Genomic DNA, 15,715 nt, shown 5'->3' with positions numbered 1-15,715 from the left:
TTAATGTATCTATTAAAATGTGCAAAAATTACCCAAGCTTACAATAAGGTTGTCAGGAACATGCCCCCTAATGGTTGTTGCATTTGTGTGATGTTTGGTCTGCCCCTTGAACAGACAGTAAATGTGTGAAGCATGGCTTTGCATTTTCTTTTTTTTTTTAACATTTTTTAATATTTTACTTATTTATTCCCTTTTGTTGCCCTTGTTGTTTTATTGTTGTTGTTATTGATGTCATCATTGTTAGATAGGACAGAGAGAAACGGAGAGAGGAGGGGAAGACAGAGAGGGGGAGAGAAAGACAGACACCTGCAGACTTGCTTCACCGCCTGTGAAGCGACTTCCCTGCAGGTGGGGGGCTTTGCATTTTCAATGACAGTGCTGTCACACGTCTGCTTCCACAAGCCAGTGGTAGGTATGAGCTTAGATTAATGTAGACATAGTTGTGCATACTGCCACTGCCAGTCAATCCAGGTTGCCAGGCTCCTTCTCAGTAGCCTCCAGCTAGTATCTCAGCCAATCTTCATAATACTGCGCAAAGGTCAACTGCGGTGTTAGCTCCACTATAGAAATGAAGAAAGTGGGGACTGGTGCAGGGACCCTTGCAAGGATCCTGGTTCAAGCCCGCAGCCCCCCACCTGCAGAGGGGTTGCTTCACAAATGGTGAAGCAGGTCTGCAGGTGTCTATCTTTCTATCCCCCTCTCTGTCTTCCCCTCTTCTCTCTATTTCTCTCTGTCCTATCCAACAACCACAATGGGAAAAGATGGCTGCCAGGAGCAGTGGATTCGTGGTACAGGTACTGACCCCCAGCAATAACCCTGGAGGCAAAAAAAAAAAAAAAGAAGAGGAAGAAGAAGGAGAAGAAGAAGAAAGGAAGGAAGGAAGGAAGGAAGGAAGGAAGGAAGGAAGGAAGGAAGGAAGGGAAAAGAAAACCGAAACACACAGGTTCACAGGTTTAAAATCACTGACCTGAATTCTGGTACTGGACATGATTAATCTAGAGCCCATGATCTTTCCCTTAAAATTTATGAGAGAGAGAGAGAGAGAGGGAGGAAGAAGAAAGAAAATAGCATCGTTTTGGCATATGTGATGTAAGAAATCGACCTCAGAACCTCATGTCTAGGAGTCCAGCACTTTATTCAATATGCTGCCACCTCTACCACCAGAGCACAGGGTCTCCAGCCCCTACACACAAATATACATTTGCTATTCTCTCCACTACTTAAAATAAATAGGATCCACCAGCTGCCATAAACCTATGCCTAGGTTTGGCAAAATAGTTCACTTGGGTAGTACACTGCTTTGTCATGTGTGTGATTTAGGTTTAAGTCCAGCCTCTACCACATAGGAATAAGCAGTGGTGCTGTGGTGTGTTTTTCTCTCTGCCTCTGTGTTTATATCTTAAAAAAAATAATAAAACACTGATTCCTGATTTGGACACATTATATAATCTGTTGATTTCTAGCTGTCATTTTAATGAGTCTGGCATAACTGTAACTTATTGTGAGGCAGTGCTGTTTTACCTTTAGAAAAATAACTCAGGGGGCCGAATGATGGCACACTTGGTTGAGTGCACATGTTACAATGTGCAAGGACCCAGGCTTAAGCCCCCAGTCCCCACCTGCAGGGGGAAAGCTTTGTGGTGAAGCAGGTCTGCAGGTGTCTCCCTGTCTCTCTCCCTCTCTATCACCCCCTTCCCTCTTGATTTTTGGGTCTCTCTATCCAGTAAATAATGATAATTTTAAAATTTTTTTTTAAAAATTAAAGTAATTCAGGAACTGGGAAGTGGTACATTTGGTAAAGTCCACATGTTACCATATGCAAGAACCCAGGCTCAGATCCCCACCTGCAGGCAGAAACCTCAAGAGCAGTGCTGCAGGTGTATCTCTCCCTGTCTCCTCTCAATTTCTCTCTATTCGATCAAGGGAAGAGAGGAAGGAAGGAAGGAAGGAAGGAAGGAAGGAAGGAAGGAAGGAAGGAAGGAAGGAAGGAAGGAAGGAAAAGGGAGGGAGGGAAGGGGGTAGGGAGGGGTGAGTAGGGGAGGGAAGGGAAGGGAAGGACAGGATATTCAGAAGATTTCTAAGTCAAGGCAGCAGAGATATGTGGGACACAAGCCTTTCCCCTCTTATTGTTTTCCCCTCCTATTGTTTTCCCCTCCTATTGTTTGCATTTGCACACTGAGGCCCAGAGAACTTAAATAACAGCATTTGTTTAAAAAGAAAAGAGTTCTGAAAATCACATATGCTCTATGCTTAAAGATGATACTAGCAAGTTCGAGCTGATTGTTTTGCCAGCCAATACATTGTCTAGGAGTCTCATGATAGAAACCCCATAAGAATTAAATTTCCACCACATTTCCAGACCTTTGTCCAAGGGTCACGTGGGCACTGCTTTCCTGTTGAAGGATGCAGTATGAGTTCATGTCACCACTGCACATGCTAAAGCCATTAAGGCAGACAACATCCTCTCAGAGAGAGGGCATTTCTTCATCAGCAGAGCAGGAACCAGTCCCTTTAGGACCTGATGCTCCCAGACCGTCACTTAGTCAGAGTCTCAGAGAATTTCCTGCAGAAAATGATGATGGGGTTGCGTGGGGGGTGCACAGATCTCATCAGATGAGCCTTATGTGTCATTCCAGGCCAAAGGGAAAGAGCGGCAGTGGCTGAGACACCAAGCTATGGGAGAACTAGATGATGCCAAGATCATTGATGGGCTAACAGGAGAAAAAGCCATCTACAAGCGTCGGGGAGACCTGGAGCCCCAGGTGAGTGGTGGTGGGCTAGTACAGCCCTGGCTCCAGGGTCTTACCCTCTCCAGTCTGCCCAACACAGGAAGCCCTCACTGTGACCAAGGAAAGCACTGTGCAAAATAAATAAGAATCACACTACTTATTATATAAGATCCCTGTGTGAGTCTAGGAGTAACAGGGACTTTCAGATTAAGAGGGTTCAGAACAGTTCATAAAAAGATTATCTACTAAGGTAAGAGTGTGGCTTAAGAAACCAGAAGAGAGGGCCGGGGAGACAGCATAGTGGTTATACAGAAAGACTTTTGTGCCTGAGGAACCAAAGGTGCCATATGCAGTCCCAACCTCTACCATAAGCCAGAGCTGAGCAATGCTCTGTTAAAAATGAAAGAAAGAAAGAAAGAAAGAAAGATCCAAGAAGGATGACAGAGGACCTAGTGGGGGTTGTATTGTTATATGGGAAACTGGGGAATGTTATGCATGTACAAACTATTGTATTTACTGTTGATTGTAAAACATTAATTCCCCAATAAAAAAATAAAATAAAATTTAAAAATAAATAAATTAGACAGTCTAGTCCCAATGGTAATGCTAAAAAGGCAACAGGAAAGAGCGCTCACTAAAACAGAAAGAGGTAATTTCTGGAGAGGGCAGCCTGCTGGGGGTGGTAGCTACAGCAGGTCCCATGAGGGGCCATGGCGAGAAGGAACTGAGCAACAGACACCTGCCCTTTTGTTGTCACTGCTCTTTTGTTGTTGTCGACTTTTTTTAGATAGACAGAGAGAAAGACTACAACACTGAAGCTTCCCTCTGTGCAGTGCGAGTCAGACTGGAAAGGGGCTCAGACTCACTATCCAAGTGAGCTATCTTGCCAACCCGTGAACTAAGAAGTCAGTAGCCAAGAGAGGTTAATGTCATCCATGGAAATCAGCTCTCTGACACACACACACACATACACACCACACACACAGGGAGAAATCAGCTTTCAGACACACATTAATCACCTCTCAGACACACACACAGGAATCAGCTGTCAGACACACACACATACACCACACACACACGGAAATCAGCTCTCAGACACACACACACACACACACACACACACACACATACACACACACGGGAATCAGCTGTCAGACACACACACATACACCACACACACATGGAAATCAGCTCTCAGACACACACACACACACACTGGTGCCCTGGATGGGAAACTGAAAACACTCAGCATCCTGTGAGTCCAAGAGGGTTACACAAGTGAAACACTAGAGCTGGGCCAGGTGGTGGTTCCCCTGGTTGAGTGAGTGCACACGTTACCAAGCACAAGGACCCAGGTCTGAGCTCCAGGCCACCACATGGCAGTGCCTCTAGGGGGCTACACTTCATGAGGAGTGGAGCAGTGATGCAGGTGTCACTCCTTCTCTATTTTTCTTTCACTAAAGGAAAGAAAAAATATAGTTACTGGGAGTGGTAGACACTGGGCCCAGCCATGACCCTGGTGGCAACAAAACAAACAGAAAATCACTAGAGCAACCTTGTTGGTTTTCTGCTATTTGGTGTCCTTTTAGCTGTGCCCAAAATAGAAGAAAATTTTGCAAATTAAGGCATCCTCCCTTCAGTAATTCTAATCATAATCTGTAGTTACACAATCCTCATTTTTTAAATATTTGCCATATAATGACTCAAAGAAGGCAGGTGATTATCCAGTGATATACTGAGTCTCTGGGCAGACTGACTCCACCTAGCCTGAGCACCAGTGCTACTGAGTAGCCACTGGGGCCTCAGGGTCTCAAAGAGGAAGGGGAGGCACCACTCCCATGAAGTGTTTGTTCAGAGAGGGCCTTTAGTGGGTTCTGACATTTGTGTCACTGGTGAGTCACCAGCTGCTTTCTCTACCCACTCACTGTGGTTGACAAGTGTGTCTTTATGCCCTTGAGCTCATGGGTAGTCATGGAAGCATGTGGAACTATTTTATTTTGTTTTGTTTTTAATATTTTATTCGTTTTAATGAACGAAAGACCAGAGCACTGCTCAGCTCTGACCTATGTTGCTGCTAGGGATGGAACCTAGTGCTTTAGGCATGAAGGTCATTTGCATAGCCATTATGTTATTGTCCCCTCCTCTGGCACTGCTCTTAATTGAGACAAGCTCTCCCCACCAAAAATTAAAAATTAAAAAAAAAAAGATTGAACTTGTCTTAAGCCATTACACTTTAGTGCCCACAGTCTTTTCTCAAAGCTAACCCTTGCTCATTAGTCCCCAGGCATGTTAACAAGTATGGAATAGCAGAATAATCTGATCTCTTCAAAGTAAAAATGACCTATGTCCTTGGTTTTTAATTCTGCTGATTGGCAGGCCTGCCTTCAAAACCCCTTAAAGTTTTCATATTTTTCATGGATAATTCTTTCTCAATGTCAATCTGAGGCCACTTTAATGTCAGGACAAGAAAAGTCAGGACAAATAGTAGTAATTGAGTAACTGGAAGAGAAAACTGAACACTTACTTAAGACAAGCAATATGGATGAAATATCTTCCTGAATTCCCTTGCAAGAACACCTCCATCCTTCCTTATCTTGGAGCTCTTAACGTTAATTATGAATTACATGGGAAAGGATTCTCAGGTCGCTGCACAACTGGTAAGAGTAAAATTGGTGTGTACTTCCAAAAATATCTCAAGCTAGCCAGAGTAACTGAGCCTAAGCTAGGGCATGGAAATGATAGGTAAGGTTCTAGGTCTCTCTCCAGACTGTTACTTCTTTTCTCTCTTTTTTTCCCAGAATTTTATTTTGTAATTCTATTACTGATTTAATATTGATTTACATAATTATAAGATAACAGGTATAATTCTGCACCATTCTTATCACCAGAGTTCTATATTCCCATTCCCTCCACTGGAAGCTTACAGTAGCTCTCCCAAGGTTGCAGATATGGGTTGACTATTATTTCTATAACTGTCTATATTATATATATTTGCCCTCATTTTTTTTATGGTCCTGCTTTCTCTTCCTTTCTAAATCACACCTACACCTATTACTACTTCTGAATGTCATTCCTTTTTTCCTCTTCTCACTCCAGGTCCTGATAAAATTAAAGTTCAGTGCCCTCTGGTCATCTTCCCTCTATCATTTCTCTCTCTCTGGAAGTGTGGACCAAAATTCCTTTGGGGGTGCAAAAGCTAGAAGGTCTGACTTCTGTAATTGCTTCTCCACTGCACATGGGCATTGACAGGTTGATCCATGCCCCCAGACTGTTTCTATCTTTCCCTAGTGGAGTAAGGCTCTGGAGAAATGGGGTTCTAGGACACATTGGTGAGGTTGTCTACCCAGGGGAGTCAGGATGGAATCATAGTAGCATCAGCAGCTTGGTGGCTGAAAGGCAGTAAGATATAAAGCAGGACACAATGTTAAATAAACAGAAACCAACAAATAGTAATAGAGCAGATGAGATAGAAATTTTATAGAAAGAAGTGAGGAAGTTTATTTTAGGTATGTTCCTAGGGCTCATGACTTTTGTAGATTTTGCTTAAGTCTGATAGCTAACACGTAGGTAGACGACTATATTGTCTGGGAAGATGTTGTCAGAGTTGAGACTAGGACTAGACAGTTAGATTAGGGCAGAGAATAGCTCCCAAACTTGAAGAAAATGTATGAATAAAATGATCTGACCCAGAGCCTATATATCAGAGTATAATTTGGTTAGATGGCCATTTTACTAGACTACATTGGGTCTTGAAAGATATTCCTGGGTCAGTGAAATAGCTCCCTTGGATAGTGTACCATTTTTCCATGTTTATGTGCAGGATTGAGCCAGGCCCCCACTGCACTGAAGGAAGCTTCTGTGTTGTGGTCTCTTTCACTTTCTCTGCCTTGCACTGTTTCCATAGTGTAGTGGTTATCACATTCTCCCGACGCTCTCTCTGCTTCTCTGACTCTAAAATAAAAAAGAAGCAATATTCAAAAAGCAAATCTTCCTCATGTGGCCCAGACATGTCTGAACTTCATGGAGTGGACAGTCCTTGGGTGCCATCATCCCGCCTGCCAGCAGCAATGCCTTGTGCAGTGCTTGGCTCAGCTGGCACTCTGCAGCCTGTGGGCTCCCAGGAATGGTTGGGATGGTGGGGCTTGTGGCTCACAGGCTTCTGTTGCTCCTCCCACAGATGGGCAGCCCCCAACAGAAGCCCAAGCGCCTGCGCCTGGTAGTGGATGTGTCAGGCAGCATGTATCGCTTCAACGGGGTGGACAGCCGGCTGGAGCGGTCCCTGGAGGCGGTGTGCATGGTCATGGAGGCCTTTGAGAACTACGAGGAGAAGTTCAAGGTAACAGCACGAACCGAGCAAAGTGAACTAAAGAAAAAGCACTACCAGCCCATCCAAGAGTCTGTCCTGAGCTCGGGTGCGGATAGGCAGAGAGATGGGTAGATAGGTAGATGATGACTTCACCCAGCATACACCTCAATCTCCAGTTCGCCAGCCCATTTGTGAGCCAGGGAAAGAGAGCCTTTTGACGTAGCTGCTCTGAAAACCAGAAACCACCAGTGCCTGTTACTGCAGGAGAAAGCACTGCATTTTACAAGTTGTATGATGGATTGGGGGCCAGGGAATTCATCCCAGATCTCTTGCCCAATTTCATACAGCATTTGCCTTCTTCCCAACCCTGTACACATTACCATGCTCAAGGACCCAGGTTCAAGCCCCAGGTCTCCACCTATAGGAGGGAAGCTTCTTGAGTGATAGAGAAGGCTGCAGGTGTCTCTCCCTCTCTTGCTGTATTTCTTTCTGTCACTATCATAATGAAAAACTAAAATAAAAAAGCATTAACTTAAAATAATAATAATATATCAGTGATCCTCAGCCTCCTCTATGTTTGATGGAGACTTAAACTCATCAGAGGCCAGAACAAACACACCAGTATTCCAAGTGACACATTCACCATTTTCTAAAATAAAATCTCCAGTTAGAAAGAGTATTTCTGTTATCTTTGAGAAAAGCATTCTCTTCATATGTAGAGCTACTTCTGCAAGTTTTTCAGGGTGACTTAAGAAGCATTTATCAGGGGAGTCGGGCGGTGGCGCAGGTGGCACAAGCACAAGGACCAGCGTAAGGATCCCGGTTCAAGTCCCCGGCTCCCCACCTGCAGGGGATCGCTTCATAGGCGGTGAAGCAGGTCTGCAGGTGTCTGTCTTTCTCTCCCCCTCTCTGTCTTCCCCTCCTCTCTCCATTTCTCTCTGTCCTATCCAACAACGATGACATCAATAACAACAATAATGACTATAGCAATAAAAAACAACAACAAGGGCAACAAAAAGGAATAAATAAATAAATAAATAAATTTTTTAAAAAAAGAAGCATTTATCAGGAAATAGGCTCACTATAAGTGGGTAGGACAGGAAAGGATTAAGACAGAGCAGAAGGTAGCAAAGGCTATAGGGAATGTCCCAACAGCTTCAGGTGAATGGTATGACAATGCCAGGGGTGTACTGAATACATCATATAGGTAGGACAAGAATGTAGAGAGAGACTCACATTTACCTAATTTTATCAAAAGCCTATAATTGAGAGGAGCTACTAATAACTCGGAATGTATGAAACAAGATTGACAACTGCAAGCCAGAATCAGTGCCTGACTTGAATTTCAGTTCCACAAAACTGCAAGCATTGGCTGAGCACTTGCAAACAACAGAATTGTCAGCTTAGTGCAGAGTTCTCTACTACTACAAATTTGAAGCCAGGGCTAGGGGGGTATTTGAAAACTATTTGCTCTGATAAAAGATTTGGTGAAAGATAGTTAAGAACAAAGAATTCTTTTTCTGACCACCTTCTTTAGGGGAGCCCCATTCCCCAACAAGCACTAGTTTGTTAAGAGTCTCTCTCTCTCTCTCTCTCTCTCTCTTCCTTCAGGGTTATCACTGGGGCTTGGTGTTAGCACTATGAATCCACTGCTCCTGGAGGCCTTTTTTTTTCTTCTTTAGGACACAGAGAAATTGAGAGGGGAGGGGAGGATAGAAAGGGAGAGAGAGAAATATAGACACCTGCAGCAAACCTACTTCACCACCTGTGAAGCGACTGCCCAGTAGGTGGGGAGTTGGGAGCTCAAACTGGGATCCTTGCACTTCATACTATGCACATTAACCTGGTGCACCATCACCCAGCCCCTGCTGAGAGTCTTTTCCATGGCCAGAACAGTACAGAGACTTGCTCAGTCTTTTCAGTACAGTCACTGATACATTGAGAAGATTGGCATGTGCTAGCCAAGTCCAACTGAAAATATACCAAGTAAGAATAACTTAAGGTTTGATGTTGTCTTTAGTATTTTTATGCTATTTGATTCTTAACAGGCAGTGCTTTAGTGGTTTTATGGATGTTTCTTGTACTTAGAAACATACTCCATCACATCCACTATGGTTCCTTAGAACTTTTTTTTTTAATATTGTCACCAGGGTTATTGCTGGGCAATTCCTATATGATAAATCCACCACTCCTGGTGGCCGTTTTTTGTTTTTGTTTTGTTCTGTTTTTTATTTGATAGGACAGAGAGAGGTTGAGAGGAGAGGAGATGGTGAAAGAGACACACCTGCAGCACTGCCTCACTGTTCATGAAGCTCCCTACCCCCTGCAGGTGTGTTCCAGGAGCTTGAACCCAGATCCTTGCAAATGGTTACATGTGCACTCAACCAGATGCATCACTGCCTCCCCCCACCAGCCCCCCATTAGAACTTCTTTTTAAGCTCACACAAAGTCTTTTTGAAACCAGTGCATTAAAATCTTTCCAACAAGAAAAAAAAGTCTTCAAGATTTGACAGAACAGCTCTTTGAGGAAGGGTGATCTTACTGGGGCAGGGGAACGGGATGGAGAAAGCATACATGCCCTGGCCCTGCAAACTTCTCCTCTTGTCCCTAGACTTTAGAGTTGGGGTCACTACTCTAGTCCCCTCACTCCTCAGATAGAAAAGCAGAGGCCCAGAAACGTGGAGGGCTTCCCTCAAATTCAGGAGAACTGCAACCCAGGAACCATTTTGATTTCTCCTTTGGTTTAAAAAACTTTCCCCTTCACTTCCTGATTTCTTCTGAGAAATTCCAAACCTACAAAGAAGTTAACAGTGGAAGGAACAGCTACATACATGCCTTTACAGAGAGTCACTGGCTGTTGATGTTTTCTGTTTCTCTCTCAGAACCATCTGAAAGGGAATTTCAAACATCTTAGTACTTCTGGTCTCAATACTTTATCATGCTTCGCTTAAGAGGGAGGACTTTCTCTGACACAACCTCAGTGCCATTGTCAGCTAAGAATATCACACCATAATAACTTACAATATCAAATTCAAATTCACTTTTGCCAAAGCCTCCAAAAGAATCTTTTCTAATTGTCTGCCTCTTCCCACCCCACCACAACTCCATATCCACACGTTGTTTCTGGGACTCTAATGTCTCCTTAGCCTCATGTAATCAGGCATTCTTGAGAGTTCCAGTCAGTTAGTTCTCTTCTAGAATATTCTTATTCTAGATCAGAGTGTTTTCTCACACTGCCATTTACCTTGTCCTAGCATCCTCTATAGCTTCAGAACTCCTAGCAGATTGGCATACCAAGAAATCTTCCTGTCCCCCAAATTGTGCTGGACCCTCCAGACCTCTTTTGCAGAAGGTGGAGAGGTGGAGACATAGACCCTACTTAATCTCTGAGATTTTTTTCTGCCTAAAAGCAAGCATGGGGGGGGGGGGAGACAAGGAGTATGTGCAGTATAAAATGTAGAAGGAATCATCAGGCTTCTCTGGAAGCCTGATCTGTCTAGCTAAGCACCCCTCTCTGCTGGCTGGTCTCACTAGCATCTTCTCACATCTTTGCTGCTTATGTGCCTGGTGACAGAATTTCACCACCTCTATTCTGCACCCTCACACTGTGGTCAAACTCAGGTCACTCCGACTTTGTGTTTCTTGTGTGTGAGAGAAGCACAAAGCTTGAGATAACTATTGACAATGTGTAATGCTGCATGTCAACAAAGAAGCATGAACAGATGACAAGAGTTCCCCTTATTTATCTGTCCATGCTCTGAAACACGCAAGTTTCAGACTGTCTTTAATAACACCATTCCCATAGTAAGCCTTCCTATTGTAAAGGTGTCTGGCCTATGTTTGCTTTGAAACCTTCACAGGCCAGTGGCCTGGCTCAGTGATCTGGACTCTTCCCCCAGAATGCCTCTCTTGGTCTCTGCCTGTATTTGGTTTGGCTGGGACTCAGCTCCTGACTCTGGGTCAGGGCAGCCCCGCTCCAGGAGATGCACTTGGCGCCAACCTCCACGTTTCATTCTACCTTAGCGGGCTCCATGCCAAACCACAGGGGCCCGGGAGCCAGAACTGCTAAGAAGGGAAGGGAATTCAGTGGCAGGACCAATTTCAAAACCATCTGGAGTTTCTCCTAAGTGTTCCACCCACTGAATTCAATTAGTCCCAGGAACTGCATTTCTGGTAGATCACTTAAGACAAGAACAACATTATTTGCTAGAGATCAGCGTAAACTCCTCTAATCTTATAATCAACAGAATCGCTAATGTTCATATAGCACTCAAACACTGCAATGAACAGTACAATGGCAGTGACTACGTGAACCATTTTATTTCAGTCTGGAAGCATTTGTTTCCCTTTATATGCATTCCACTTTGTTCTTTGCTATCCTTCTACATCCCTAGGAATCTGAAAGTAGATTTCCCTTCAAAACATTTACTGTCTTCATTTTTTTTCCTCCTTATTTTCTTTCTTTCCTTCTTCCTCTTGTCTTGATTTTTTTTTTCTTCAAAGTACTCACCACCAAAAGCTAGGTGATGATCTCTCCAGCGAGTGCATAGTGACTTCACAGAACAGGCTTAATTATTGAGTGGTCTGACTTTGAAGAAAGAAAGATACTCAGGTTTGGTTTGACAGAGATAAATTAGCTACTCTGAAGCTGTGGGCACCTGAGGGGTATTGAGAGGCAAGAGTGAGTGAGCAGTACTTTTTACCCACTTCCTGGAACCCCCACCCCCACACCAAGCCAACCCTAACAGTCCCCCTTATATGAGCAGTGTAAAATGTTTCACGGCCTGGGAGTTTGTGCTGTTACTCTTTTGGAAAGAGTTTCACAGCAATTTTTTTCTTTGTTATTTATTTAGGGTTCAGAAATGTAGTTCAGTGGTAGAGCACATGCCTTGCAAACCTGAGGTCCTGAATTTGACCCCTGGTGCCTTGAATAAACAAAAGTAGCACCATGTTTAAATCAAGGAGTTGTGAAACCCCTTATTCTTGGGCCTTAGACTCAGACACCTTCTTTTCTTTTTAAAGTTTTCCTCAGTCCTCAGGTTGAAATGACCCACCCTCTTTTATTTATTTGTTTATTTATTTATTTTAATTGGAGAGACTAATGGTTTTCAGTCGATAGTAAAATACAATAGTTTGTACATGTGTAACATTTCTCAGTTTACCACGCTAAACCCCCCACCCGTGCCAGGTCCTCCTCTGCCATCATGTTCCAGGACATTAACACTGCCCCCCACTTGCCCCCAGAGTCTTACTTTGGTGCAATACACCAATGACTCATCCTCTTAGGAAAAAAACAGTTACAAGTGTGGAAAGGTTTTTGTATTCATTTCTTAGGCATGCCATTGGATTTTTTTTTTCTTTCTTTTTTTAGGACTTTGAGGACAGAGATGATTTGGGAAATTATTACCAAGGCTTGGGAGATAGCACACCAGGCTTTCATGCCTGACACCCCACAGGTCCTAGGTTCAGTTCTTAGCACTACTATATGCCAGAGTTGAGCAGTGCTCTGGTCTGTCTCCCATGGAAATAAAAACCTTTGAAAGAATTATTTTGGCCAGCCTAAGTTTTCCAGTTGAGCAAGTCAGAGTTCAGAGATACTATGTGTCTCCCACAGTCACATAACTATTGGGTTGTCGGAAAAGTCAGGATGTAGCTTTCCTATGCAAAAATGCATCATGACTTTTTAAAAATTTTTATTTATAAAAAGCAAACACAGACAAAAACCATAGGATAAGAGTTTTATGACAACTCACTAGACTGTAAATACTATGACTTCTGACTCCAGGGACTTCTTAATTCTTTGTTTCTTTATTTGTTTTCAGAGGGTGTAGTGGTTACTGAGTGTTTCATTTGTTTTAAAGAATGGCATTGTTGTATTTACATAATGTTTATATGGGTTTTATAAGTGTGAGTATCTAACAGGTCAAACAATGAAGAAACAGAATAAAAGAACAAACTAAAAAGTGAAATTTATGTACCAGATAATATTTTATTTGAATGAAATGAAATTGAAGTAACTATACAGAAAGCACACCAAGACAATAGCCCTGCCTTTTATCTTAAGACATATCTTCTCTTATGAAAGAGGATATAAGAACCCTACCTAGCTCTGGCATGTGCTGGCATGTGGGCCTCCCTGATATGTAAGTCCTATACTTTAACACTGACCTATTTCCCTGGGCCCTTTTTTTCTTCTTTAATGTTTTATCTTATTGCTATTAGAATTCTTAACATGAATCCACCCTTTTCATCTCCTTCTTTTTTTTTTATTAGGAGGCTAATGATCTGTTGATATGCCCTCTTAAAAAATGTCAAGTGCAGGGGCCTGGCAGTAGCACAGTGGGTTAAGCACACATGGCGCGAAGCACAAGGATTGGCATAAGGATTCCAATTTGAGCCCCTGGCTCCCCACCTGCAGGGGGTTGCTTCACAGGTGGTGAAGCAGGTCTGCAGGTGTCTATCTTTTTCTCCCCCTCTCTGTCTTCCCCTCCTCTCTCCATTTCTCTCTATCCTACAAAACAACAGCTATAACAACAATAACAAGAATAACAAGGGCAACAAAAATGGGAAACATGGCCTCCAGGAGCAATGGATTCGTAGTGCAGGCACCGAGCCCCAGCGATAATCCTGGAGGCAAAATAATAATAATAATTTAAGTTCACAATACATTGTTGATGGGTGTTGGTACAGTATTCTAACTTAGTCTGTCTTTTGATCCAGTCTCCAGGAGTGGGTATTTAGTATGAGTGGGAACTTCCTGGACCATTGATAAATCTATTTTTAATTTTGTGGTATCTCTTTAGTAGCCCGAAGAAGAGGTCATTTCTAATTGCTGCTCTATTCCCCCTCTTCCTCCCAGCCATTTTATTTCTGTCTAATCTGTACTTTTACAAAACTGTAATTCAGGAGCAAATGTGCCAATTATAGAAAGTACATCCTCATCCATAGGAAGTATAGAGACATAGCTTGTCTGAGAAGAGACCTTGGTCAGAAAGGCTGGGTTAATGCTAGAAGGATGTGGAAAGATACAGCTTATCAACAGCTCTTATCTGAGCAGTTTCATCTGTCAAATTTTTAATTTAGTGCCAGCAGTCAACCTTTTTTTTTTTTTGATATCTCAGGAAATATTTCACAAGTTTAAAAGAGAACTCAACCATCCTGTCAGACTTTGAGGGGGGACAGGCTTGCTGTTGCACAGAGATAGGACCAAAGAAGAGTACACAATCTTGAGTCAAGTTAAATGAGCAGTCAAATTTGATTTAATTGTTGATGTAGAAGTTATGACAAACCCAACCACTCAAGAAAACTTTAGGAGGGGACCCAGCCAGATGACTCAGGAATCGTTAGGAAATGGTTATTTCTCTAGAGTAGAAACACTGGATTTAGGGGCTAGGTGGTGGCATACCTGCTAGGGCACACATGTTACTATGTGCAAGAACCCTGCTTCAAGCCCCCAACCCTCATCTGCAGGAGGGAAGGTTCACAAGCAGTAGACTAATGCTGCAGGTGCCTCTGTCCTTCTTTGTCCCTGTCTCCCATCCTCTCTTAGAATGAAAGAAAGAGAAAAAAAAGTCTCCATTAAGAACAATGGAGTCATGCAGTCACCAGGCCATAGTAGTGGTGATGGCAAAGGAGGGAAAAAAACAGATTTAAATTCAAAGCATCTGGGTTTGATTTCCACTCCTGTGAATACTAAGATCTTTGGCCTTAAGAAAGCACGTTAAAATCTCTGAGCACCAACCTCTGCATTTATAAAATGAGGTGAATTGTACTGACCCCAAAAGTTATGGGAAGAATCAAAACACAATAAGTAGAAAACTCTGTAAAGTATAAAGAACTATATATGTTATATGTTAGGGGCTGGGTGGTAATGTACCCAGTAGAATGCTCACATCACTCAAGTTCAAGTCCGCAGTACTGCAGGTGTCTGTCTCACTCTATCTCACCCTCGTGATTTCTGGCTGTCTCTAGCCAATAAATAAAGAAATATATAGGCATAAAAACAAAACTTTTTGTTAATATTCCACTCACTGTATTCTTCTATTATGTCAGGAGCCCCAAAAGATCAGATAAACCCATTTGCCAGAGAGGTTAACTATAAGTAACTTACAAGTGTACAATGTTGCCATGGAATGCCAAGTCATTTACAAGGTGGAAACGAGATTTGGAAAGGTTAAGTGACTTGCATTTGGAAAGGTTAAGTGACTTGCTCGAGTCTAAAAACTTGATCATGTCAGAGCCATATCTAAAACTCTCAACCTTCAGGACAGTTTTCTAGTAATTTCTATGTCACAAAGCTGACAGAAGCTGATCAGACAGGTCACTTATTGACTAACACCCCAGGCTTGGCGCCAGTACCTCTCATGACCTTCTAAACCACAGGGCTCTTCTCTGATTGGCTGATCCTCACTGTCTGTAGTGCCACCCTAGAATGGTATATTTGGATTTTTGAAGGTTAGACTTTCATAACATCAGTCTTCAGAAATAGCCACAGATGACTGTCTCTTCTGCTCAGCATGTGAATGTGTAATGAAGCACCATCACTCCTAAAGTTAGCCCATTACTATCCTCCCTAATATAAAGCTAAATATGAATCCACCCAGAAATGCTCATAGCTTTGTGCTAAACAGAGCTTTCTCTGTAGCCTGTCATCAACCATCCTTCTTAGCTACTGCACCTG

General features: G+C 42.9%; 1 protein-coding gene across 3 annotated transcripts in view; it reads left to right on the top strand.

The window, feature by feature from the left end:
* VWA8 (von Willebrand factor A domain containing 8) overlaps positions 1-15,715 on the top strand; it is a 408,658-nt gene that overhangs the window by 382,982 nt on the left and 9,961 nt on the right. For 2 of the 3 annotated variants that reach the window (XM_060194752.1, XM_060194753.1), the window contains 2 exons: positions 2,637-2,762; positions 6,907-7,065. In XM_060194752.1, coding sequence (XP_060050735.1) covers positions 2,637-2,762; positions 6,907-7,065 — 285 coding nt within the window. The remainder of the gene's footprint in view (positions 1-2,636; positions 2,763-6,906; positions 7,066-15,715) is intronic. The other variant, XM_060194755.1, reaches the window with a different exon arrangement.

The sequence above is a fragment of the Erinaceus europaeus genome, chromosome 7, assembly GCF_950295315.1.
Source record: "Erinaceus europaeus chromosome 7, mEriEur2.1, whole genome shotgun sequence".
Taxonomy (NCBI): domain Eukaryota; kingdom Metazoa; phylum Chordata; class Mammalia; order Eulipotyphla; family Erinaceidae; genus Erinaceus; species Erinaceus europaeus.
This window is presented reverse-complemented; position numbering and strand designations above follow the sequence as displayed.